Genomic DNA, 27956 nt, shown 5'->3' with positions numbered 1-27956 from the left:
GATCCCCGAAGCCGTACATCGATCCGGTCTGCCTTTCCCACGCCTCTTCCCAGATCGCGGCGTGGAGAGGGGGAGAGGGGGAGGGGCCCCGCCGCTGGAATGCGTGCGCGCTCCCGCGGGAGGCGGGGACGCGCCGCGGAGCGACAGGTCCCGCGCCCGCCGCAGTCCGGGGTGCGAGCGGGGGAGAAGGGACGCTCGGCGATGGCGGCGGTCGAGTGACAAGTTTGGAGCGGGCGAGAGGCGCGACTCCGTTGGACAATGAACGTCGAGCGGAGGTAAAAAAAAATAAATAAAAATACTTTCTCGGCACTTTCTCGCGTTTTCCGCTTCGGCTAAAGTTTGGCGAAAACGTGTCTTCGTTCGACTTCACAAACTCCTTTCGAGTTCCTGGGCTGTTCTAGGTCTAGAACCGTTCCGAACCGGAATTTTATCCTCCACCGGAGAACAAAAAGCCCAGCGCGGGACGGTGCAACTCGGTCCCTTAACTCGCCACCGCGACGAAAGTCGCTTCTGTCCCGGTTTATTGTGTGACGTGTTGCTTTTTTCTGTCGCGCTGACGTGCGTTTCGTCTCTTTTCCTTCGCAGATGAGCGCCTTTTTGCTTTGAACCCCTTTTCCGCTTCTCGTGGCGCTGAATGGCCCGACGCCATTGAGTCCCATTCATTTGTCCCCCCGCTCTTTGACCCGGCAGGGTATCTTTCAAAAAAAAAAAAAAAAAATGATCAAGGCAGAAAGCAAAGGGGAGAGGACGCTGCGGAGCGCGTCCCCGCACCGGAACGCGTACAAGGCGGACTTCCACGCGATCAAGTGCTCCTTCGATGGGACGAAGTCCGACAGCCCCCCCAAGTCGTACGCGAATGGGGGCAGCGACCCCCGGGAGGACGCGAGGGGGAGACCCTTCGGCAACCGGGTCACCAAAATCAAGAACATTTTCCTCCAGATGGACGGCCAGCAGCAGGAGACCCCGGAGGTCAAAAGCCCCACCAGGCCGGACCCGTCCCAGGCCGGTGCGCCCCGGGCCAGCCTGAGCGGCGCGTCCAGCCCGGAGTCTCACGGCTCGGACAGAACCCCGAAGGGGGAGGACGTCGAGATCGACAAAGTGGCCTTGGCGGAGAAGTTCTCCGTGACCAGAAAGCTCTTTGAGAGGGGCATCAAGGAGCCCTCGGTTGTTGCCGGCCGCGCGTCCCCGGGATCCGTCCCCGAGGATGGCAGGGGGAGCAGGAGGTCGGCCGGTGGCGGCGTGAAAGCCGAGCAGCCCCCCAGGAGAGGCCCGGATGAGCAGGGGGACGGGGTGGAAGCCAAGCAGGGACACCGGTTGTCTTTAAACGCCGGCCCGATGTCCCGGAAGCTGGAGAACTTCATGGCCGACAGTGACGGCGAGGACGCGGCGGGGGCTTCGGAAAAAGCGCGAGGTCCCGTTCAGTCCCCGACGCCGTTGCCCTCGGCAAGGGACAAATCTTCCCATCCCGCCTCCCCAGTGGGCGACGCGGGTCCGAAGCCCGGTTCGCCGCTCACCAGCAGCACGCCGATCAAACCCTCTTCATCCTTCGCCCTGCCTCTGAGCGGCGCGCCGGACTCCGCCTCCCCCGACGGCCACAACTCGTACCGCCGCTCGTCGTCAACAGGCGACTTCTTTACCAAAACCACGCCAGCCGGCCCGCCGCGCCCCGACCTCTACAGCTCCCACCGCACCGGGACGCCGGACGCGGGGCTCGAACCGGCGCCGGCGGGCGTGGTCCGCGCCGAGCTGGTGGTGGTGCAGAACGATTGGTCGGAGAGCGATGAAAACGACGAGGAGAAGCTGGAGAACGAGGTTTTCCACCAGCAGGAGGTCCACGCCGAGGTGCCGCGGGACCAGGCGGTGGGGGACCAGGCGGTGGGGGACCAGGCGGTGGGGGACCAGGCGGTGAGGGACCAGGCGGTGAGGGACCAGGCGGTGAGGGACCAGGCGGTGAGGGACCAGGCGGTGAGGGACCAGGCGGTGGAGGACCAGGCGGTGGAGGAACCCGCGGCCAGGAGGGGCTGTGGGGTGCGGGCGTGCGGAGGAGAGAAGGTGGCCGAGGACCTTCAGGCCTCCAGGCCCGGCCTGCAGGATCGCGGTGAAGAGGTTGATGATGACGAGAGTGATTTGGAGGAACGTGGCTTGGATCAGGCCTCGCCGGTCTGTGGCATCGAGAACGCGGCGTTTGTAGACGATAAGGATACGGAATGCGGGCGGAAGGAGTACGAGCCGGACGAGGAGGAGGACGAGGAGTACGACGAGGCTCCTGGGCTCTCTGACGAAGAGGAACTCGGCCCACGGAGGAAGATCCGCTTCTCCACGGCGCCGATCCGGGTAAGATTAAGGAAATTCTTTATGGTGTGAGTGAAGATGAGGTAAATCCTCGTCGTCACCGTCTTACTGCGGTTACGCGAGATTTACCGACTGAAACAACGTACGGCACCTTCTGCTGAATTTAAGGCCTTAGAAATTCATTCCGAATGAATCCCTGTCCGCTATGCTGGACAGTTTGTGAAGTAACGGGGGCAGTGTGGTGGAAGGTTGCCGCCGAGGTGCCACTGAGGTCCCGTCCTGCTGTGTGTCCATCACTTCGCTTCTTTCTATGTACGAGTCTTATTAGCACGTTACTGCTCAGTCAGCACGGACGCAGGTTTAGCAAGTGACCGCTTAGACGTGACGTGGCGTGCGCTGCACGTTCTGCGAGTAGAAGCTGAAGAAACCGTCTTTTATGGTGTTCCGCCAGAGGGGAGGAGTTTAACCGCAGTGTGTCCAGGGTGGTCCAGATCATCCCCCTTCACTCCTCAATTACACCGTTCTTATAATCTCTTCATTGGAAACGTGGCGAAGTCATGGCTCTGGATCTAATAAAGTGAAGTGCACAGCGCACGGTGACACAGTGAAATGTGTCCTCTGCTTTTAACCATCGCCCTCGGTGAGCAGTGGGCAGCCATGACGGGCGCCCGGGGAGCGGTGTGTGGGGACGGTGCTTTGCTCAGTGGCACCTTGGTGGATCGGGCAACCTTCATATTACGGGGCCGCTTCCTTATCCGCTAGGTCAGCGCTGCCCAGGTTCTTTAACCGTGATCTTTAACCGTGGCCTGCTCTGTGCTTTTCTAAAAACATCTTTATTTGGTGTGTACGTGAGCGCGTTAAAGTCCCTCTTTTTAATGGGCGGTAAATGTAAAGCGCTGAAGTTCTTTGGCGTTTTTGTCACGTCGTGCTGCTGCATTGTAGTCAGCTGATTGTTTTTCTTTCCTCGCCGTGGATCTAGTTTCACGTCACCAGCGTCACATTCGGGACACTCAGGTGCACGATGGTAGTAAGTGGGATTTGAACCGCGGTCTTCTGGTTCGTAGGCGAGTGTGTTACCCACTAGGCCACTACCACCGTTAGGTGTAAATTTATTCAATTCTTACGCCTGTACGTTTTTCCTTTGTGCCAGACTAGTACAGGGAGTGCAGGAAGAGGGTGGCGCCTGAACCCACTACAGGACACAGCGACTGGGGGGGTGGTCGCCTGTTTACCCAGGCCCACCGCGTGTCCGGCGCTCCCTCGCACTGCAGCTCAGGCACACCGTGCCCCGGTGACCTCCTGGCAGCGGGCGTGTAATCTTTCTGGACCGTTTGGAAGTGTTTGGTCGCGCTCGGCGTCGTTTTCTGACGTTTCGCCGTAAAAGATTCTCGCAAGCCGTTGGGCGGGAGGCTTCAGTCTGACTCTTCGTGTCGGAACATTCCGGAACACTCGCTTGGCATGATTTAACTCATCTGTTGTTCTCCGTTCCTGTGCGGTTGTGAAACTTGAAAGTAAACAGCGCGCTCGTGTCTCGGCAAGCGCCTGCGAGTTTTGTCCCGCTTCCTCGTTGCTACCGAGCACGAGCGTTCCTACCTGAAGGTAAACAGGATGAACGCAGGGGGGTCCTGAGCACTGGCAGGGTCCTTTCTCAACGTCCACCAGGCCATGTTCCTTCAGTCAGATAGAATGCAACTGCTTACTGACGGCAACATAATTCAGCTTCTTGCTGGGATTCTTTGATGATGCTTTTGTTAGACTGACATCAGCGTACAGGGTGGTGGGCCATTTATATGGATACACCTTAATAAAATGGGAATGGTTGGAGACATTGAACACATTTTATAAGTGGTCAGAAACTTGGAAGTAACACATGAAAGAATAAAGTTACATTAAAACCAAGCACACCATGGTTTTTCTTGTGAAATTACGAATAAATTTGATGTCACGTGACCCTCTTCCTATTGAAAACCAACAGTTTGATCCAAGATGGCCGACTTCAAAATGGCCACTATGGTCACCAACCATCTTGAAAAGTTTGCCCCCTCACATATACTAATGTGCCACAAACAGGACGTTAATATCACCAACCATTCCCATTTTATTAAGGTGTATCCATAAAAATAGCCCACCCTGTAGATTTATTAATGTTGAGCGCTTGGAAACACTGGACCTTGTCCACAAGGCGTCCAGATAAATAATTTGATCAAACAAGAAAGAAACACGATCTTGTGACGCATCACAATTGAAAACAGTCCAGAATGAGGACGTTGCTTGCACGAGAGCAGCCCGTCACCAGACTCCTCCCACAGTTTGAAAATAGTGCCCATTGTCATCTCGTGCCACATATCGATAGAGCAACAGATTGTGGGATTCTGGCTGTTTGCATTGAGTATGCTGGGTGGTGCACACACTGTGCGCCCCGTTCTGCCAGAGAGCGGCACGGCGACCCCTGTATCACTGAGAACCTGCTTTGTGCTACAGGTCACATGGCTGACTCCTGCAGGATTAGGTCTCAGAGTAACCTGAGCGTTTTACAGCAGGAAAGGACCTATCTGACTGGAAAGAAAGCACCTCTTTGTGCGAAGCTTGGGATCTGGGACACCCGAGGCCTTTTGCTTACATCCAACCATGTTCAATTCATCACACTGGGATGGTTTGATCAAATAAAACAGTGACATGCTGCGTTACTCACCCGTTTATCTCACGGTTTATCAGCTTATCACCATCCCTGGATACTCACTTCCACCATCAGTGTTAAGAACCTTACCAAATGGACTTTCTGATAGATTCCTGACCCCTCAATTCAATCATCTCAAATAGAAAGAATAAAAAATAATTGTACACTCTTCTCGCCACCCCCACTTGACCCCAAAAATGTAATATGATGCGGCGCATTAAATTACTGTTCAAATACCTACTTTGTTTAGTGGGAGAGAGGGGGTTAGGCTGATGGATTTAGTGATGTCCCTTTCATTATTACACTCCAGGAGCACTAATGTTTACCTTTGATATAAATATATATTTCAGTAATATAGAATCTCTAATATATATATACAAACTATATATTACTGAAATATATTTTTATATAATGGGGAAGTTGTGGCCTTGCGGTTAAGGAAGGGGCCCCGTAATCAGAAGGTTGCCAGTTCGAATCCCGATCCACCAAGGTGCCACTGAGGTGGACCCATTTTGTTGCGTGCACCGTGTGCTGTGCTGCAGTGTATCATAATGACAACCACTAAAATTTCACTTTCTTTTCTAAACTCTTTTCTAAACTTTCTGAATGAACACGTTTGGAAGTATTCCAATCAGGTTTGAAACTCAGCACAGCACAGAATCTGCCCTGTTAAGAGTTTTAATGATATTCTTTTAGCAAATGACTGGCAATTCTGTACTACTTTTGGATTCAAAAACTGCTTTTGACACCAACCATGATATTCTCATTTCTAGGCTGGAGCAATGGGTGGGTATTACAGGTTCAGCTCGCCAATGGTTTAGGTTTTATTTTTCAGATAAAAGTTTTTCTACTTCCACCTCAGCTGCACTTACTTGTGGGGTTCCACAAGGCTCCATTCTTTGTCCCCTTTCTTTGTACCTGCTGCCTCTTGGAGCTATCTTTCAGAAACATAATATTTCCTTACATTGTTAAGCAGATGACTGTCAGATTTATCATCCTCTAAAGCACGGTGGGGTGTGTTCTGTCCAGTTTCTCCTTGATTGCTTTATTGATATCAAAAAATGGATGGCATTACATTTTTGCCATTTTAATGAGAAGAAGACTGAAGTCATGCGGTTTAGTGTTAGCAGACCTCCCTGCATCTGTGGCCCGTTTTGAGAAATTCCTATTTTCTAGGTGCTAGAATGGACGCAACACTAAAATTGGATAGCCAGGTAAACACTGTTGTAAAGTCTTTCTCTTTTCTTTGGAATCAGCCAGGCCTCCGTGACCCACCTACAATTGGTGCACAATCCCACAGCTGGATTTTTAACTGGTGTAAGCAGACGAGAGCATATTACTCTGACGTTGGCTTCGTTTCACTGGCTTCCAGTATATATTTACCAAAATCACATTACAAACTCAGAGGTGCTTTTGCAGTTGCAGCTCCACGACTACGGAATGAGCTGCCAAGTTTGGTAGGCATTCACAGAGTTCAAATCTCATCTAAAAAACACTCTTCCTCCCTGGCCTTCGACCCGGTTTCTAGGTGCTGACTTGTGTGCTTTTTGTACTTGGCTTGTTTTTTGTATGATCTTTATTATGTTACATTTATTTTATTGTATTACTACCAATTTCTTTTTTACAATTTATTCTTGTGTCTCTTTTATTCAGCGGCTTGTGTGTCATCATGTTTTTATGTCTAGTGGTATTGTACAGCACTGTGCTCAGTCTTGTTTTAAAAGTGCTTTTATAATAAATACAAAAAAAATGTATATAATATACATTTTCAGGAACACTGCTGACACTGACCTGATGCATGTTATGAATATGTATATTGTTGACACGTACGTGTGGTCTTTTGTTCTTTTTCCAGCAAGACCTCAGCAAAGCCGCATTAGAACATTGAAATATACATAGGAGACACACTAAGGGGTTAAATATTGTTTGGTGGAGACTGCAATGTTTTTCCTAGGTGTGTTCTGAGGTGATGTGTGACGCATCCACGGGAATAGGCTTAATCCTCAAATTACCACAGACTTGCCAGATCGTCTGAGTGGGCTTGAATTCCAGTTCACCTTGATACAATTTTCACACCAGATATTGTATTAAGCAGCAAACAACACTGTGAGGCGTGTGCACGACAACACTTTGGCTAATTAATGTACTGTCTACAGAAGTCTGCTGAAGCCACCACCAGGGATGGTTTTGTCAGCAACAGTCTACCGGAGACTAAAAATGCAGCAGCCAGATCTGCACCTGCTGCTTGGACCCGCCCCCTCCTCCCCTGCACCGGAAAGTTCAGGAACACAAAAGAGTCCGATTTGCATGCATGTACACAGAGGGTGGGGTGTTCGACGTTTGAAAGGGCAGAGCAATTATTGGCTTTAGGTTGCGATGTGACTTTTTGCGATGAAGAGTCAGCCGAAGCGAAGGCCCTCTAGTCGGGCGGGAACATTATTATGAGGAGTGTAAGAAGAGTCTAATCCGCTTTTCTCTGCTGAGTGCATTAGCGGTGTGGGAGACTGATAATAGCCCCTCTCTGGACAACCTTATTTGAGCCCCTGCACTATAAGCCCCTGGTCCTCAGGATGTCGGTATATACACGTTCGCTGGCCACTTTATTAGAAATGTGCACCCTGCACCTTCACCATGACACCATGTAGGCTAGATGTAGTGAGTGATTCTATGCTTTTTACATGAATATTACATGAATAACGGTCATTTGAACCCATCAGCCCTGCTTGGATTTGCATTTCCATATGACTCCTCGATGCCAGGTTTTAAACCAATGACGTCACTCAGGTCTAGACTTATCACTGCCAACAGCATGCTGTGCTGATTCAGAACTTATGTAGATGGTAGTCATGGGAAAAATATCCTATCCGGGGCACTGCTATTCATTTGCGGGGATAAATGTACAAAAATGTATAATGTATTTTTTTGTGTCTTATAACACGGGTCTTTGGTAAAGCCCTGACCCCCTCACTCTACACATACTACACACTGTACACAGGCTCCTCTCCAGGGCAATATGGTCGACTGTGATAAATGAGCCTGTATGCAAAAAATAAATCAGGAAACTTCATGACCTTTGATAACCAACGATTGATTGAATATTTAGGATTGCCTAAACTGAGGTAAGATTCTTAATGCCAAGTTCGACATTGCTTCTATAATACCAAATAGATCAGAATTAAGATAGGTTTATGTATTACGGCCAAAGATGAGTATCAAAACCTAAAATGGTTTTGTTTTGATAATCTTTCTAATAAAATGTGATTGACATCTCACATGACCATATAAGTTGCTTTCTCTGGTGATCGCTGGAATGGAATTTCTAACTAATGTGGTAGTACTTATAATAATCTAATGAAGAGCTATTGCAGGATGGATTGACAGAGGAGAAGAAAATAAAGAGCAAACGGGTCTCCTATTTTAAATGTTTAATGTAATTTCATAAAGTCTGTGTGAGAAACTTCCTTTAACTCTACTGTTTTAAAGCACTCACTTAAACCATGTACCAAGTGGAAGTTTATAGTTATATTAAGTTTATATTAACATTTGGGTTCCAGTATATTGTAAAAGCTAACTAATATTTCTGCCTGTGTCCCTTTATTTCTTTCGTCTTTGCCACTCTGTCTTTCTGGTCAGTCTCCTCCTTTTTACGTTTCCTGTGAAGCGTGGAAACCGGAGGTCTGTCTCCGTCTACCCTTGCTGGGTCAGACCAGCACCACTTCTGCTCTGCTGTTATGCTTTCCAGTTCCCATCTGTGCTCTCTGTTACTGGGGCCAGAGGAATGTGTCCGACTCCCTCCACCTCTCCTCCTTCAATACCGGTGGGAGAGGCTCTACCAGGGTCTGGGAGTCTTCTATTCACTTGCCACCTTTGATTCATGCATTCATAACATCAATCCAAAACTCCAAAAATATGGTGATAGAACATAGTGGGATCCATTGTTCATCTTCTTTGTTAGTAGGTTTCTTTTTCATGACATTACCATTAGGCATTGCTGTTACTGTTACTTGCCAACGGCGTGTTAATAATTGGCTCCTCTTGGCACTCATGCCCTACCTCATGTTTCCCTCACTGCCATGTAATGTGTAACCTGACATTTCTTGCCAATTTCTTAAGTCCGATAATTGGCCACGTGGGCCTGCATGTGATATAAAGCCCTCTTTAGATCACATCAGTGTGACAGTGTAGATGCAGACAAACACACATTAGACATTAGGGGTGTTAAAAATGTCAATACAGCAATATATTTTAATGTTTTATCAAGACGGGACATAAAATATCGATATTTTGTATACAAATTTAGTCCACTAAATTTGTATACAAGTGCTGCCGAGCATTTTCTTAAATTAGGTCAGCAGAGATGAGAATCAACCTCCACTCCTGTAGATGGCGCCGTACAGCTGGGTACTTTGACTTGCTGCTTGGCATTTTTTCGAGTGAAATTGCAAAACATGACTATCACAGCATCTTGTATTTCAGCTCTGTTTTTACATTTTCAGTGAACTGTAGAATATCGCAATATTATATAATGTTATATATTATAACATTATAATGATTCTTGCTGATACCCCTTTTTTTACATTACAACACATGACTTTCTATTGAAGCCACAGCTGGACATTACTCAGTCCTACTTAGTCATTGGCCAGTGAGGCTCAGGGTTGGTGGTCCCACCCTCTTCTTACAATCATCCTTAGAAATGCATGTTAGTCTATTTATACCTGATCCCCATTATTATACTTCCAGGCTCATTTGAGAGACAGACCTGAGACCAGATTGAGTAACACTGCAGTCCACAACATTTTGGAGTCACTCGTAGTGAGTTGAAACAAAAAGATTCTGGGCTTGTGTTCCTCGCTCCTCCTTTGTTTATTTAGGCCTGAGTTAGATGGGGTCAGGACTGGGGTTCACGATCAGGCCCCACTCGTCTTCTGCTCACATGGGATTTGTCGCCTGCGCGGCGCTGCTTACATTACGCTCTGCAGCTCTGCCCTGGCTCGACTTTCCTGGCGCGGGACTCCCAGTTGCTGACTCATTTCCCACCATGGGGCTTTTTCTGGGGCGGACTGGGAGAGGGAGACAGAGGTGTGTTTGTGTGCAGAAGAGTTTGTACTTTGTTGATGCGCGTCCTCATGGAATGTGTGTGTGTGTGTGTTGGCTGAGTTGTGTGCGCAGAGGACGACCGCGGTTTTGTAATGACTGGTGGTGGGTGAGGAATAGTCAGAAAATGAAGCAGATGCAGATTGGGCTGTGGTTTTCCTGCCCTCATCACAGGGCACGGCTGAAAATGTAGCATTCAGTGGGAGTATATAGACCCTTATAGACCCTCTCTTGACAGACTTTCATAAGACCATCATTATTTTTGAGCTCATATTAGAAAATATAGTTTACTAAAGATATAGGGCCCCATCCACACATGCTTTTCTCAAAAACTGCTGTGACTGGAATGTTGTCATCCACACGGAGACGCAGCGAATGGCCTGAACTTGGTTGTAACCCCCCTCCACACCTGTAAGTGGCGCTGTAACTCCCTGGTGTTTTGTATCTAGTTCTTCTCTGAGGTGAGTTTAACACGTCATTGTTTTCTAGCCTCGTATTTTCATTAGAAATGTGCACCATAGCTGCTTTATGAGGTAACCACGAACGGGTTATCCTCCATTGTTGTGTGTATGATGCATTTGGGGTTATAGGTCAAGTTGGAGGTTGGGCTAATACATCAGCACTTTCACACAAAAAAAGCCGCTTTGTCTTCCACACAAAGACGTGGAAAAGAGAAATTCACTCTGGAACCCATTTCAGAAAAGAACCATTCATATCGGATGAAAATGTTCCCGTTTTAGAGAAAAACTTGGAAAGGTTCGAGATAAAAATTAGAGCAGAGTGGATGGACGTTCTGGAGAGATAGAGAAAAAGGCAAGCAGAACAGTTCTCCAGGTTCTATAGTTCTTTTGACAGGAACTGAGAGATTGATTATAATTATATTTTTCTTCTTTTTTTACGTTTTAAAAAGCCAAATCAAATCTTACATATTTGTTTGATTTAGCGGAATTACTTCACATTTCTAGTACTATCATTACAAGTTATATTGGCACATTTTTATATGGTATTCAGATGAGAAGATTTCTGACTTGTGGAACTGTCGTGATTTAGTTTTTTTTGTTCCCCCCCCCGTGAGGTCTGCATGTCACATGACGTCACCTGCCTGTTAAAACCAGGGCTGCAGATTCAGATAGGGGACGCTGGGTGTTCAGTGTCGCAACTGGAGATTGTGATAACAGCACCGTGTTTCTGCCCAACGAAGAGATTCATTTCTCAGTCTCTTTTTTTTTTTTTTTTTTTTTTTGTGATGAAGACACTGGCTGAGCGATTAGGTTTCTGCAAAGAAAGGGAACATTGTTCGGAATTGCCGGAGTGTTCCATGGTGACAGAGGAAAAAAAAAGAATAAAAGAGAAACGGTGAACCGAGAAGCCAAGTGTAACCACTGTGTTACTTTTTGCTAAGGTCTGGGACGCCTTTATGGGCCCAAGAGTTACATTTCCTTCTGTCAATTAACTCAGCGTCCCAACGAGCCTCATTTAGCTCGTTTTCCCCCTGCTCTTTGTTTAGTTGTCATTGCTGAAACGAGTGAGTGGTCTCATAATGTTCACTTCAGCTTGGTTTCACAGTTTAACTTGGCCAAATCAAATGTGCAAAGAGAGCTTTTTTTGTTTTTTGGGGACTTGTTTTGTCATCCGGGATGGCTTCTGCTGTGTGACCTACACCTCCCGTACTACCTCTGTGATTTTTGTTGTATAGTCAGTCCCTAAGGAGGCCTTGAAAATGCCGCTGGGCGGGCGGATGGTTGGGTTTTCGGCGGTGTGGTGACCATAGAGAAGGTTGAAAGCTGCAAACCGTTGTTCCTGTCACAGAAACGCACACACATCCTGTGTTCTCGCCACGGGGGTCTAATTTCTGCTCTTTACCGGGCTGTGTGTGGAGGCTGTGAGGACTTGAGGGTGTGTGTGTGTGTGTGTGTGTGTGTCTTGGTTTTGTTGGTTTGTCAAGTCCCAACACGCTCCAGCACCCAAACTTCAATATCTGCTGCCCAGAGTGGAAATGTTTGATGAATTACATCACAGTGCTTCAGGACAGCCCTTTACTCTACTATTATACTCTTTCTGCTTCTCTCTAACACACACACACACACATACACGCACACAGTTGCTTTCTTTTTATTTGCACATTGGCTGTCGCACACACGCAGAAGACACTGTGGTGGGTTTTTTATGTACTTGCTTTGGGCTGAGAAGTTTAAGAGCAGTAGGTCTGCAGTCTTCACCGCCATTGCTAGTCTCGTTTGTAGACGGTGGCCCAGTGGCGATTGACAATAATGTAAGCCTCTGGGTTTGCTTGTGTTTTGAATGTCGTGTCCTGTCAGTGCGGTGAGTCTAATGGTGGGGTCTCGTGTCCAGAGTCTTGCATAAAGGCCAATTCCACGTCAAACACCTCTCTCTCATATCTGTGGCCTGATTTTGGTCAACTGGGTGCATTCAAGTCCTCAACAGACCAAACGTGTCCAGCGCACCACTGTGCTCTGAATCCCATTGTTTTAGGTCTGCCAGGTGTGTTTGACTGAACGTTGTTGGTTGGCAATGTAGAAATATCACGTGATACCTACTAGGGCTGCACGATTTGGGGAAAAAGACATATTGTGATTATTGAGATCAATATTGCGATATGCGATTGCGATATGATAAAGGACACTTGCTTGTATATCAATGAAAAGTCACATACTAATAATGAAATGTTTAATTTCAAAGTGAAACATACAAACTACTTATAACAACCTGAAATGCCCAGTGCTTTCAAAATGCAAAATTAAATAAATCACAAAAAACTCATTACTGTCGAACGACAAACTGTTTTGATTATATTTGGCCATTATAAAATCCCGTATTATAGTTCTTACGTTTAACCAAAATGTTGTTTGGAGGCTGACTTGAACACAGGGATGCATAGGTTTGCTAGCTTAGCTCAGGTTAAGATTTGTAAACTGAGGTGAATTTCTTTAGGAAACCTTCAAAGTTTGAGAAGTTAACTAAACAGCTAAGAACAGTCTAAATAGTTAATGCCTACGTTTAGCCAAAATGTTTGGAGGCTGACTTGAACACAGGAATGTATAGCTTCGCTAGCTTAGCTTAGCTAAGGTTAAGACTTATAAAACGGGATTTTATAATAGCCAAATATATTCAAAACAATTGTCCAACCTATGAAATGTAGTCCCCCGGGATCTGGTTTGGAGCGTACAGCGGTTTGTACAGCCCCAAGCAGCACAAGAGTGAGGCATTTCTATGCACTTCTCTCCATAGACATGTATATGCTTCACGCCACGGCAGAGCCTATCGCAATATGGCGGCGACGTTGACATACGATGCAGCGCGTCATGCGGCGTCTAACCATATGTCTCAGAATCGAAAGTCATGTGACCAAACACGTCACATCCGACTGAAGTGAGACTTCAGTCAGCTCGCAAACTTTGAGAGAATGAGTGATATGTTGCCGATTCAATCCATGTACTAATAATTTAAATCACAGTTTTTTGCGTTCATGTAATCGCACAGACTGACATCGCGATTACGATTGTGATTAATCGTGCAGCACTAATCACAATGCAAGCCATTTTCTACATGATCACATGATGTTTTCAAATACAAGCGTTAAGGTCTTGTACAAGCGTTTGAAACCACATAACTCCAAATTATACGTGGAACTTTGAGAGAGGGGCGAAGTTGTTGTTCAAGTGTAACATGAGTATTTAAATTGCCACTGTTAAGCAAAACTGTTGAAATAAATTAACTATAAGAATGGCTGTATCGCCGCGTCTCTGTTTTGTAGTTATCTAATCGCACATTGCGCATATAGATAACTTTTTTTCACATGTTTTTGGCTCACAAACATTAAAATATATATTTTTAGGTCAATTCATTCATTTATTTATTGGTTTTCTCCCCATGTAGTATTGAAAATAGTATGGAGTACTATCATTAGCATCAAGTTTGGACTTCTAGCATCATGATAAGCCTACATTTACATTTACAGCATTTACCAGACGCCCTTATCCAGAGCGACTTATAATCAGTATTTACAGGGACAGTCCCCCCCCAGGAGCAACTCCGGGTTAAGTGTCTTGCTCAGGGACACAATGGTAGTAGATGGGATTTGAACCTGGGTCTTCTGGTTCATAATAATAAAGTGAAGTGATTGTCACATGTGATACACAGCAGCACAGCACACGATGCACACAGTGAAATTTGTCCTCTGCATTTAACCAATCACCCTGAGTGAGCAGTGGGCAGCCATGACAGGCGCCCGGGGAGCAGTGTGTGGGGACGGTGCTTTGCTCAGTGGCACCTCAGTGGCACCTTGGCGGATCGGGATTCGAACCGGCAACCTTCTGATTACGGGGCCGCTTCCTTAACCGCTAGGCCACCACTGCCCATAGGCAAGTGTGTTACCACTAGGCTAATACCACCCTAGTGAGTTCTACAAGCCTAGTGAGTTCGTCAGGGTGGTGCTCAGTAATGTATGGCCCTATGAAATATGTTTTATTCTTTTCTTTCCATATTCTCCATAATTCTTTTTCTTTTCCATATTAATTATTAAGTAGTGAAGATGCTTGTGGACAGGGATGTGCCTTTGCTGGGGTCATAACCTCGTATTTGGCGTAGTGCACGGATGTGGTGTGGTGGTTATTTTTAGTGCCTCTTCCCGCTGACCTCCAGCGTCCTGAAACAGACGGAGCTACGTAAACGTCACTGGAGTTTTTGGACCTATTGTGTTATGATTGTCATACCATTATTCAAGACCTTGGCGTTTAGCCGACACTTTTGTTTTACGTCAAGCTTTGTGTCCTGCAAGACACTTGTGACAGAGTTGCAATCCTGGGAATTTCAGGCAAAAAAAGAAAAAAGTTCAAGTTAGGGTTTGGTTTAGACCCTACAAACATTAAATATATTTTCACAATGTGCCTTACTGCTGTTACTGTATTGCGTCAACGCCTATTTATTTACTCGGGAGGAACTGTTCACAGCTGAAGGGAGGCCAGCATGTCGTCCATGCCAGGAGCTCGCTAATACCACATTTTTACAACGCTTTTCAAATGGACTGTCTGCTACAGGATTTAAAGCAACAAAACACATAACATAGCAAAGGGCCTAAATAGCAAAGGGTTAGTGATCTGCATCTTGGAGAGGAGTTCATTATTTCAAAAGATGTTAAAAATGGGTGGAGCCAATGGCACTGATTGACAGCTCTCCTCATAAACAACCACTGAACAGTTCGATTTAGTTCAAGCATTTCGATTGTCAAACTAGCAAATATGATATTACATATTTAAGCATGTATTGTGCCACAGATATATCCCCGTTGTATTTAAACCTACGCAAATCTGGACACTTTATTCTAAACACTCACAAAAACGTGTATGTTTTGCAACCTAATCATACCCTGTTTTCCTGTATGTGCTTTTTCTGCATGCAGCCATCATCTGCAGTGTGCAAATGCTGTTTAAAATTCACAGAATGACCCTTAATCCCGCTGTTCTATTTGGGGAACAGGAACAGGCACCTGTTGCCTTAGAGCATTCATCTTCCACTTCCACATGACGCTCCTTTCCCCAGCTGTGGCCTACATAGCTGCTCTGGCTGCCAAAGAAAGCCTTCGTGATCCAGGCCAGGAGACTCCTCTGTCTTTCCCAAAAGTGCATCTGAACCAGAGCAGAGTTCTCGTTTGCAGCGGGAATTGTTTTTTTTTTTTTGTTTTTTTTTTTTTAATATTGAAACTGCTGCATCAGTGGTTCATTGTTCAAGTTTCAAATTGGTTGTGGATGGTTCCAACCTAACCCAAACAAACATGGGCCGCCCTGTCTCTTCAAAGGGCAAAATGGACAGAAGCTTACAGACGGTCTCTAATTAAATCTTATTAGTATGAACAGCTCTAATCATAGGCTGAGTGAATATTGAGGGCGTATTTGTGTGTGTTATATCTCAGGAATTCCATCTACTGGACCGCCCTTGAAAACATGGTTTAAGACTGGGGTGTCCAAACCTTTTCAATTCTGAAAATAGAAAACACAGGTTTTCCTTTAACGGGTATCACACATCCCTGTGTGTATTATATTCATAATATTTCATTTACAGTCATCTCTTGGTACAGTATTCTATAGATGTAATGCCCGCTTCAATTTCTGGCAAATTTATTCGGGGTCTTGTATTTAAATGTATGACATCATGCGCCATTATCCAGAGCGACTTGAAATCAGTAGTTACAGGGACAGTCCCCCTGGAGTAACTCGGGGTAAAGTGTCTTGCTCAGGGACACACTAGGCATCCACCACCCATCTTGCAGATGGAGAAAGCAGGAGACCATTAAACATGAGATAAACAACAGTGAAGTTCTACGAATTTCTATGTTCGGAACAAACCCAGCTGACGTCTGAATATACCACCCAGTATTGAATAAAAGGAGGAGGCACGTCAGAAACCACAGAGCTGTTGGAGGCATGCTGTAATGTGGCTCTCTGATTGCTCTCCTTGCAAGTAAAAAGAATTCAAATGCTTCGTGTCTTTCTTCTCCAGTTATTTAATAAGTGTTAGAACGACGTATAACTCTGACAATCACGTAATTATTTGAGGTGTGTTTGTTGTCCTCGTAAGTCTTTTGGATGATTGTGGGTTCATCATATTTCACCAAGGGTAATGTTCAGTGGTTAACAGTTCCTGCTGCTCAACAGGTTTTCAGCACATACTCAAACGAAGACTATGACCGGCGCAACGATGACGTGGACCCAGTGGCGGCCTCTGCTGAGTACGAGCTGGAGAAGAGGGTGGAGAAGATGGACGTGTTCCCTGTGGAGATGGAGAAAGGTAGAAGGCCTCTCTTCAAAAGAAGTTTCGGTCAGGCGGTGGCCTTCCACTCCCTTCTAATCTGTGGGGGCGGCTCTCCTCTCCCTGTTATTAATAGGAGACAATGGACTTGGCATCAGCATCATAGGCATGGGAGTGGGAGCGGACCAGGGCCTGGAGAAACTGGGAATATTTGTCAAGACCATCACAGAGGGGGGAGCGGCTGAACGTGATGGGCGGTGAGTTACGGCCTACAGAGCGACTGGGAGAGGAACGTTGTGGCACATATCATCGCCCCATCCTCACTAAGGGCCGAGTAGTTTGGATGTCAGGGTGGACTTACACATGCCTCATCTCCCTGGGGGGTCCGCAGACGCAAGTTTCTGAGCAGGCAGCTGTATTTATAACCTTCAGAGGCAGCAGAAAAGAAAATATCTGCTTCCTCTTCCCAGGGAATCACTTTCTCTGTTGGAGCGCCAAGCTGTGGAAAGCATTCGGCTCCTGTACACTCCTCACCACAAAAAAAAAGAAAGAACATGAAGTATATCATGTACTGCCCTTGTGATGACAGGCTGCTATTTGCCCTGCAGAATTCAGGTGAACGACCAGATAGTGGAGGTGGACGGCATCAGTCTGGTCGGGGTCACGCAGCTGTTTGCAGCCACAGTCCTGAAGAACACCAAAGGCACCGTCAGGTGAGCCCAGAGTCTGGCCTTCTGGAACACTGCTGAGTGTGGGATTTGTACCCCTAATAGCATGGGGGAAGTCAAACATTTGACTGTCCTATGTAATTAACATTAGCTTACGTGGACCCGCGATACGAGTTGGCCAATCAGATATCGCCTGTGGTTTTCAGCCACGGCACATAAGCTTTGTATGATGGTTAATTCACAGTGTGCGCCTGCTGCCATGTTAATGGTTTACTACAGGCAAATTATCACTCTGGTGCTGTATACTGCCCTGAATTCTCAGTGGAGTTATGCCTTTGCTACAAAACAATCATTTTAAAAATCCTTTTTTTCTAGTTCTTTCTTAATTATAATAAAAGTAAGTAAAACTCAATAGGCACCATGTTTTGTGTGGAAAGCACAAAATCATCATAACGGCAATAGTCTTTGTTGGTAGAGTGTTCAAGAATATGTAGTAATTAAATACATTTTTTAATAAGTTGCCCAACATGTTCACACCCGATGCAGCTTCCTAATTGGCCGGGAAAAACCAGGCACCCAGAGTGAGGTGGCGAGGCTGATCAGCGAGACGCTGGAGCAGGAGAAGAAACAGCAGGAGCAGCAGCTGGAGGATCCGTATGAGCAGTCCACAGAGGAGGTGAGTAAGATGGGCTCGGCTGGCCACGCCCGTCCCAGTCACTCTACACTTGATTTTTAGTTTTCCCGTCTGAGGCAATGTGGCCATTGACTTTTCTCCCTGGTGTGTGTGTGTGTGTATATATATATATATATATTTTTTTTTTAATATGGTTCAGCAGTTGCAGCAGATGTTGTGTCCTTGAGTCATTTGTATAACTTTTACTTCATTTGCAACTCTGTAAAAATAGCAGCGTGGGGGTGGATGTTTCATTGTGGGGTCAATGCAAAACAAGGGAAGGTGACTGGACTCATTTTTCCAGCACCATGTTCAGGTTGGTGGCATTTGAACGCGGTGATAAGCTGTCAAGGTTCCATTTGGCTGGGTGGTGGAAGGCGGCAGGGCATTGTGGTGGGGTTTGTCTGAGTCGATAGATGATGATTCCTGCAAGGTCTACTGGAAATGCCACACCCAACACGTCTATCTGCTTACAGGACGACCACTATGAGGACGAGGATGGAGAGGAAGACATCTTGAGGTCCAGCTTTGGAGGACGGACGGTGGAAGTATTTGACCTGCCTGAGAACGAGGGAATGTTCTTGCCTTCCAACATGGATGCTGCACAGTTGAGCTTTAAGTTCAAAGAGGTATTTTCAGTCTAAATATTCAATAACAACAATTTGTTGTTATTGAATATCAACATCCAAGGGTGCCCTCATACATTTTTTGAGCTTTCATTATTAGACCATGTTTTATTTTAACTATAGTCCTTTGGTGCAAGTTATAAAATGTATATTGGTAAGGCTCCTTAAAATTTACATTTAATTTGTACAATATATAGATTCACATAAAGTGCACACAGCACACCATATTGACAGAAAAATACAGAATTATTGACATTTTCTAGATTTATTAACAAAGAAAAAGTATTCAGACCCTTTAACTCAGGGACTGTCCATTTCTTATGATCGTCTTTGAGATGGTTCTACACCTTCATTTAAGTCTAGCTGTGTTTGATTATACTGACTGGACTTGTTTAAGAAAGCCACACCCCTGTCTATATAAGACCTCACAATGCACGTGAGAGCGAATGAGATTCATGAGGTCAAAGGAACTGCCTGAAGAGCTTAGAGAAAGAATTGTGGCAAAGCACCGATCTGGCCAAGGTTACAAAAAAAATCTGCTGCACTTAAGGTTCCTAAGAGCACAGTGGCCTCCACAATCCTTAAATGGAAGATGTTTGGGATGACCAGAACCCTTCCTAGAGCTGTTCGTCTTGCCAACCTGAGCAATTGGGGGAGAGTGGGCACTGCTCACCGGGCGCCTGTCATGGCTGCCCACTGCTCACCAAGGGTGATGGTTAAAAGCAGAGGACACATTTCGTTGTCACTGTTTGCTGTGCTGCAGTGTTTCATAATGACAAGCACTTCACTTTCAAAAATGAGCTTCTACTAAAAACTGAGCAAAGGGTCTGAATACTTAGGACCATGTGATATTTCAGTTTTTCTTTGTTAATAAATGTCAACAATTTGATGTTTTCTGTCAGTATGGGGTGCTGTGTGTGCATTAATGAGTAGAAAAAAATAAATGATTTTAGCGAATGGCTGCAATATAAGAAAGAGTGAAAAATCTAAGGGGTTCTGAATACTTTCCGTACCCACTGTACATCTGAAGATGAGGACTGGCATTATGCTGCATGCACCTAATGGAAGAAACTATATTCTGATCCATCAGCCTTATTTAATTAATAAATTAAGGCTTAACATTTAAATAGAAATGCTTGTTGAATCATATAATAACCTGAACTGTACTTCAGCTTCAGATAAAACACAGCATAGCAGCAGTTGAGCTGAGCGAGCTGCAGGAGAAGGTATGTTGGTGAAGAAACAATATCCACATATAATGTTTCCAGAACTTGTCAATAATCCATATTTCGTGTTTACATCCTTTTTTCTGTGCTTCTACTGTAGCTGAGAGAAGCTGAGGAGCAAAAGGCCTTGTGGGAAGGCAGAGAGGCCACACTGGAGCAGAGCATCAAAGAAAACAGTGAGAAGATCCAGAAGCTGGAGAAATACTGGCTGGAGGCGCAGGCTGTCTGCAAGAGCGTCAACGAGCATCTGAGCGAGACGCAGAGTCAGTACGAGGCCCTGGATAAGAAGTACAACAAGGCCAAGAAACTGCTGAAGGACTACCAGCAGAAGTGAGCTCCATTTGGTATGTCTGTTTAATCTTAAAGCGGACAGAGTTAAACGCGCTTCTCTTCTTCCAGAGAGATCGACTTCGTGAAGAGGGAGGAGGAGCTGAAGCGGACTTTAGAAGGAAAGGAGTCCTGGTATAAAGAGCAGCTGGAGAACCTGCAGGAGCGGGTAAGGAGGAGGGTCCAGAGTCTTCAGATACTGGCTTCCATTTTTTATTTAACAATCATGGCTGTGTCTGAAGCGTTCACTCGTTCACTATAGAACCTAGAATATAGTCAACAGCGCCTAGTTGCCTGATTCCTTGTCCATTAAACAGACACATAGCGACGTCACTTAAAATGTTAAGGAATGTAAAGGAAGTGTTGACTGACTGAACTTTTCTCCCTCTTTTGCTCTCTCTAGCTCTCAGTCTTAGACTCTAAAAGGCAGAACGGTGAACGCAGGGAGGGCTCTCACACCCAGGATTCGCTGTCAGAGGGACGTCTGGCCAGGCAGGAGACGGTCGAGTCCATCAGTAACTCGCACTCTGTGGACTCGCTGTTGGGTAAGAGCCGTGTTCCTCTCTGCCTTCCTGCGGGTGGCTTCGTGTGTGAATAGAGGGTGTGTTGAATTTGAATGCCTGTAATCTGATGAGCCTGAGACGGGCCTGACCTCGCTGCTGCAGTAATCAGTATACATTTTCCTGTTTTCAATTCATTACATTCACTCAATTATGGTTTTGTAGTATTACGTGTCACTTTTTACTGCAAATCTGTTGGCAGCATGTGCATCAAAAATTCTGTTTGCAGATCCATACTTCCTCTGTTTAATTTGTGACAGACACTGACTGGAGCGAGGTGGTGCCCGAAACAGAACGCCTGGACACAAGTGCCCACCGTGCCAAAGGCCAGCTGGCCCAGAAGGCCAAGCGGCAGCGTCCGTCTCGCAGCAAGCTGAGGGAGGCCAGTGTGGGTTCGCCGTGCCGAGCACAGGTGAGTGGACCGCATTGGTCTGGTTTGGGTTCTTAGATTTTTTTTTTTTTTTTTTTTTTCTGGGCCAGATCTTCCAGGGCTACTGTCAACCCTCTCCACTGTGGCCTCAATAAGTCATTCTCAACAGGACAATGAGGAGGGCGAGCTGCACAGTCCGGATTCTTCCCGGGCGAGGAGGCGGTCCATCCAGGAAAGTCTATCCCTGCCCGTCCTGCCGCCTGGGAACGGGCAGAAGAATGGCAGCACAGAGATCATGGCCAGCAGTGCTAGTACAGCAGGGCTCTCCAGCTCGCCCAGCCCTCAGAGAGAGAGCTTGGAGAGCGGAGACAGCCTGTCCCCGCCCAAAGACTCGCCCTCTGGCTTCCTACGAAACGCTAAGAAGCGGGAGTCCAAAGGCAAGAGCAAAGAGCCTAAAGGTAACGTGCGGCCTGAAGAACCAGTTTTCCTGCTTCTTACTTAGAACATTATCATGTGATTTGCTTCCTGCTTTAATAAATGCAGCATTGATGTCAAAACACACATATGAGGTACCACTTTCCAGAAGGTTTTCAGCAAAGCCCGACGTTAATCAGCCTGATAATAAAGGTGGGAGCTTGTCGGAACATAAATGACTGTTTCGTGAGGAATTCTTTTGTAATTCACTGGTTTAATAAAAGCAGGATCCCAAATATACTGTGGTGACAGTATATAATATATACTTATAAAATATACTTCTGTGGTGATAGTTTCAGATTTTATTTCCCTAAAGTAATATTGTAGTATTAGTATACAGTATCAGAAAATATTTTGAGTCAAAGGGGCTCTATGATTATAAGCATCATCTAAACAGCTTCTCGCCAATACACAGGCTCAGTCTTGACCAGTCATTATAGTTCATTTATTGCAGAGGAGAACAATGACACATCATCGGCAGGGAAATCAAAAAGACGCTTTCCTGACTTTGGGTGAGTGGGTTTCACACAGAAACGTTTTTATAATGTTGCGAGCAGAATATATAACAGCAGCGGATGTCCCACCAATAGTGGCCTGCGCAAGTCTGGTGGCAAGGGAAAGAAGCAGGACAAGGAGGCAATGAGAGCGTCACTGGACAGCAGGTCTGCAGCTTTTCTTTTTCTTCTTTTCTACCCAGTAATTCAGCAGTTCAGCTATTTAAACTAACATAATAAACCTGGAACAAATACACATAACTTGGTCTTCATGAACACCGTCGGAAGAAATTCTTAATTCAGTATTTAATTTACGCACGTGCACAATTCTGAACCCAAAATCAAAACCTCTGAACCGGTGGAAGCCAAAGCAGAGCCGCATGCACACACTCACAGCATCACCTGATCATTTTTAAAATGTGGTTTCGTATTTTTGTACTAATTAAAATTTTAATTAAAACGAATAGTGACACATCCCTGAAATACAATTGCAGTGAAGATGCATCATCACCAATCATGCCCGATTCCCTGCAGTGTTGGGAATGGGTCACGTGACATCATGCTACTGAAACTGGGGGTCCTGTTTTCTTTTTCAATTGCAGGGGTTCAGCAGACCTGCTGGAGGAGTCCGGGGGGAACGTCTCTCCTTCTGAATCCATGACGTCCATCCCCACCTGCATGCCCTTCTCCTGGTTTGGGGACAGGGAGCGCGACAGAGAAAAGGATCCTTCTTCCTCCAGCTGCAGCCTGCCCTACACCATGACCGAAACTAGTGGCGAGCAGAGCCAGGACCGCAAGAACAAGGTGAGAGCCACAGGGCCGGAAGCTCCGCCCACACGAAAAGCACTTTTTAAGGAGCATCTGAAGAGGTCTTTAAAACCGGCACGTGTCTTCTGCAACCGAAATGCTGGCCTGGCAGCTTTAGAGAAAACCCAGACTGGATTAAACCCAGACAGGAATCAGCACTGGTTTGTCCTGATTAACTGACCTGACCTCTGTGGCACTTCTGCTTGCCACGACCATGAGTGGGCTAGGAAGGACGTGAATAATTGTTCAGACATCTACAGTTAAAGAGGTTTGTTGATCGTGAGGGCTAAGCCAATAAAAGTCGGGCTGGCCGCTGGCCTCGACTTTCTGTGTGTATTTCAGAGGAGGGTCCGGGCCGAGCGTCTGGCGGCTGGGACCATATGGAGCTTCTCATTAATCTGAAAAGAAGTGACTTAGCTAGCAGGGTATTATCTACAATAAATACATCAGCTCAGATACCCCCCTTGACTAATTCAGCGAGAGCAATCATATTGTATGATCTTGTAACCACTAACACACTCCCTCTCCCAAACAGACAAATCTCTCCTGGTCGTCTTTATTCAGTCGATCATTAGATTTGGTACAGTATAAATTTTTATTTTTTACAACTCTTGATTGGTAGACATTTTTTGGCTAATGTGTCACGTTGTGTAGAGTAGTGATTTAATCCCGTGTAGTTACTAGTGCAGACTGCATTGGTCATCACTGTGCTTGTATGTGTGGCAGAGTTTGGCAAAACTGGAAGGAGCATACACTTGTATTATTCCAATTTTGTACTATCGGGACCCAGAGATAAATGGTATTTTAAATATTAAACCAACTGAAATACCCATTAAACACAGCTACTGCATTCAGAGCAATAGATCATTAATAATAATACATTTTTATGAAGTCGTGCTGTCTGATGCAGATTGGGATTGTGTTCCTTGAACATTTCACCACCTTTACTGGAGTTTTACCTGATTGTTCTTGTAAAGATCATGTTACCACATTGACTATTTAAACAACAGACTACGGTGAAATGATCATGACCCCCAATTTTCCTCATCTCCCGTTTTTCTAGTGCACATGATAGAATTTGGCCAATCACAACTGGGGGTTTTGCATGTGTCTTCGTTATTTCTGCTCATCAGCACTGTTTAAAAATAAATAAATAAATAAATAAAATGATATAAAAGATCACACGATTTCTTTATGAGAAGATCATGTCAGATTTTCAGATCATGCCCCCCTAGTTCGAGTTTATGCTTCTCCATGTCTGACCTCACTTGCTGTTCATGAACCATTCAGTATGCAGGATGGTTTACAGGCGAAGCTGTAGAAACCGTAGTTGCATTTTTTGGTGTTGCCGTCTTTGACGTGTTGTCTTTTTTTATTTTTTTGTGCGTTGTGTTTTGTGTGTATTTTAAAGGAGACTTCAGAAGCCCTAGGAAATCTACCTAGATTCTAACATTCCGAATAAAAGAAAAATCATAGCATTTTTTGGAGTGTTTTCTAATTAAGTCCTATTAGGAGTGCTTTTTTTTTTTTTTTTTTTTGGGTTCCCAGTTCATTATAAAATGGCATAGTCTAGACGTTGTCTTGAAGGCGCCTTGGCTTCTTGCATGTTAGCGCTTTTAGAAGAGATGTCGCCGTTTGCTTACTAAAGTCCTTGTCTCCACTTGTTCCAGAGTTTGTCTGTCGTAGACGATTCAAACCCTGGCAGTCCCGTTTCTGACTTGACAGGGTTAGTTGCCGAGCCCAAACTTTCTGGGCGCGCGCACACTTTAACCTTCTCTTCCAACGAGGTGAGTGGCTCTCGGTGCTGCACTGACCTCTTTGTCTCATGTTGCTGAGTGGTGGACCGGTTTTGCATCTCGGAATGACGTTGCATGCTGAAAAGTTGTTGTTCGCTGCACACAGCTGTTCTTGCAGTTGGACTCTGTGTAATGATGGGTTTTTGAAGCATGCTCCTCATGTTACCCTGCCAGGAATGCCCTTTCTTGTTATTATTACAGTGCTGGTGATGAGGTGAGTGGCCAGAGCTGGAATGTTCTGTCACAAGGTCCTGATCCAGGACATTGATTACTGAAGCGAGGACTAGTTATTGTAAAAAGACCTTGACTCCCCTCGTGTCGTCCTGCAGACCCTGGACGACGACAGCTGCCCTGTGGGAAAGGACTACCAGTGGCAGAACAGGCCGGTGTCTGAGTGGACCACCCAGCAGGTCTGCCACTGGCTGATGGGAATGAACATGGACCAGTACACGCCAGAGTTCACCACCAAGGCTGTGGACGGCCACCAGCTGATCAACCTGGACAGCGACAAGCTCAAGGTGCTGGAAAAAAAGGCTTTGGTTTCACCTTACAGTGTCACCGCCACTGCAGCACCACTTCAGTCAGGTCTCACTGCCACCTTGTGGTCAAAATGCATGATTACAGTCTACAGACACACTTATAGTCAAAATATATTATAAAATTTACCATGTTACTCATGATATTCTGTCTGGACATGCATAACCAATGTTGTTACCACAATGCATACAAAATTGTCATTTTAAAAATAGTGTGCTATCGCTTCTTATTATTCATAATAGGGAAAGACATTAATCTGCAGACCAAAAATTAATGTGAATTTGTGCTTTAAGGAAATTAATTTATTTGAATGACCTCGTCCTTCAGATATCATTGTGGTTTTGAATTGGAATAACGTGGGTTTTATTTCTATGAACTTGTGACTCCAGGCTCTGGGCGTTTCTAGTCAGAGTGATCGTGCCGTGATCAAGAAGAAGCTGAAGGACATGCGCAAGGCCCAGGAGAAGCTGGAAAAGCAGCGCGAGCGCCGGGGGAAGGAAGCACGGCGGAGTGGGAAGCTGCCTGCCAACACCGACTCTGTCTGTTAAGGTTACCTGACGCTAATCTGAACTGCTCCACCCGTACAGGAGCTCCTGACGTCCCCGCCTCCATGTAGGAGGAGGCTGGTTTAGGTCTTTTAACAATGAATCACTTGGGCACATGCAATGTAAATGTACTTTGTTTTTGTCATCTTAACCTGCTTTTTAACTTCGTAATTATTTAAAAACACAACACTAAATTATCTAAAGCGTTACCTCCTGACCTGTACTTAACACATCTACCATCACACCGATGAGGGCAGAAATTGCATTAATGTCTTAAAGAGATTGAGGAGACTTCCTCACCAGACACCCATGTCACGGCTATAAAGCTGTCTGTGCTTCTGTAGGTGTGGGAAAACCGGTGATCTGTGGACCAAAAATCGAACCACTGTAAGAGAGACCAACCTGTTGAACATGAGGGCGCCTTGTACGTGTTTTTAGGTTGTTTTTTTTATATATATATTTTTAGTTCCACTCACCTGTGGCCATGTACAGTCTTTGCTAGCACGTTGTACAGTTTGTGAGCATAAGCACTATATTTTATGGGTGATGTGGTTTCAAATGTAAAAAAAAACAAAAGCTTTTTTCCCCCCCAATGTGCCTAACATCTTTACTTACAAATTAATTTTTTAAAATGCATTTTTCTACTAAGTAGAATAGCCCGTAGTCTTTTAATGAGCTTTTGTACAGCCTGGCCTAGCTATATTCCTGGAGGAGTATCGGAGTACAGCACAGTCATTTACAAACCCTGCAAAAGCCTTCAAATTTCTCATATAATGTAGATTAAGACCATGCCATGTGGTGTCAACATCCAGATCTTTAACACTATGAGGCCTTGTTCCACAAAAAAAAAGAAACGCCATTTTGGGGGTCATTGACCTTATCGGGTTATTAAAGGTCATAGGAATGAAACCTGTAAACAACATTTTTCAAATGTCTTTTTTTATTTTTAATATTCTGCCCCCTTCCGGCTCTGCTTTTTTTGTTTTGTTTTTTTTAAACATCTGTCTATTTCTATGTACTTTGATGCCTGATGATTGCCACTATGGGCTGGTTTTTCTTGAGGCACAGGAAATGTTACCATCTCTGCCGTGCCGTGCGGGAGAGAAAAGCGCCCATTGTTCCTGAAGGCTGAATTTGACACGTTCAACTTTACTGTTGTTTCCACTCACAACCTTCATCCTACCAAATAATGCTGAGCGTCATTGTTTCCATGATCTGACTCCTCATGGCGTGATTGTCTCTTTGCCACTTTTCATCGGAGGATGGGGGTTGCGGTTGGAATGTTTCACTGTCACAGAGTTGGCCCAGTAGTACGTCTGTAATGACATTGACTGTAAACATGTGACAATGGGGTCCCCCTCCAGCTGGTGCCAAGAAATGCAGGTACCCAGTTATTTCTTTGGTACAAACTGTGTAAGCTATGCCAATAAATGCTTATTTTCAGATTTTCTCTGTCTTCATTGTCCTTTTTTTGTAATGAATAGATTCAGTTATTAAAACAGTAGGCTTAAGTGGCTGTGAATTTTTTTAAGGTGTTTTGGTCAGAGAATTTACATAAAAGGAAATTATAGCAGGCAGTAGTTTATTACAACAGCCGTATCGGGTCCTGCCTTTTTTTTTTTTATGCGTTGTTCTCATCTTTGGTCTTGCATCATCAACACATCTGCACCCAAAGGTAGTGGCAAATGTGTGTGTGTTTCTTTCGTCCTGCCTCAAGTTGCCTGCATTGAGTGTGTGTGTATACTATGTCCTTCTGCATATATGGTTAATTTAAATGCGCTTGACACTTGTCCCAAAATGTATGTTAACCTTAACGTCCCAAATATCTAAGTGCTAGGGAGTGGACGTGCCTTCTCCCAAAAAGGCAAGATATAAGAAATGGAAATGCTTTAGGCAGGCCCCATCTCATCCGTGTGGGAGTGTGTTCTTAGGTGTTCAGAGGAATACGACAATGATCAATTCATAATAATGGGGCGGTGGTGGCTTAGCGGTTAAGGAAGCGACCCCGTAATCAGTAATCAC

At 45.4% G+C, this 27956-nt stretch overlaps 1 protein-coding gene across 1 annotated transcript; it reads left to right on the top strand.

Moving 5' to 3' along the window:
* The first annotated feature begins 139 nt into the window (after positions 1–139).
* Positions 140–27383, top strand: ppp1r9ala (protein phosphatase 1 regulatory subunit 9A-like A). The gene is made up of 20 exons (XM_028991419.1): positions 140–275; positions 586–2334; positions 16738–16870; positions 16968–17088; positions 17440–17544; positions 18046–18175; positions 18649–18801; positions 19971–20024; positions 20125–20354; positions 20424–20520; positions 20755–20896; positions 21172–21323; positions 21451–21739; positions 22210–22267; positions 22346–22417; positions 22852–23053; positions 23592–23636; positions 24727–24843; positions 25182–25370; positions 25779–27383. The coding sequence occupies exons 2-20, from the start codon at positions 718–720 to the stop codon at positions 25935–25937; spliced, it is 4065 nt and encodes a 1354-aa protein (XP_028847252.1). The 5' UTR covers positions 140–275; positions 586–717; the 3' UTR covers positions 25938–27383.
* The last annotated feature ends 573 nt before the right edge of the window (positions 27384–27956 follow it).

Source organism: Denticeps clupeoides, chromosome 9, assembly GCF_900700375.1.
Source record: "Denticeps clupeoides chromosome 9, fDenClu1.1, whole genome shotgun sequence".
NCBI lineage: Eukaryota > Metazoa > Chordata > Actinopteri > Clupeiformes > Denticipitidae > Denticeps > Denticeps clupeoides.
This window is presented reverse-complemented; position numbering and strand designations above follow the sequence as displayed.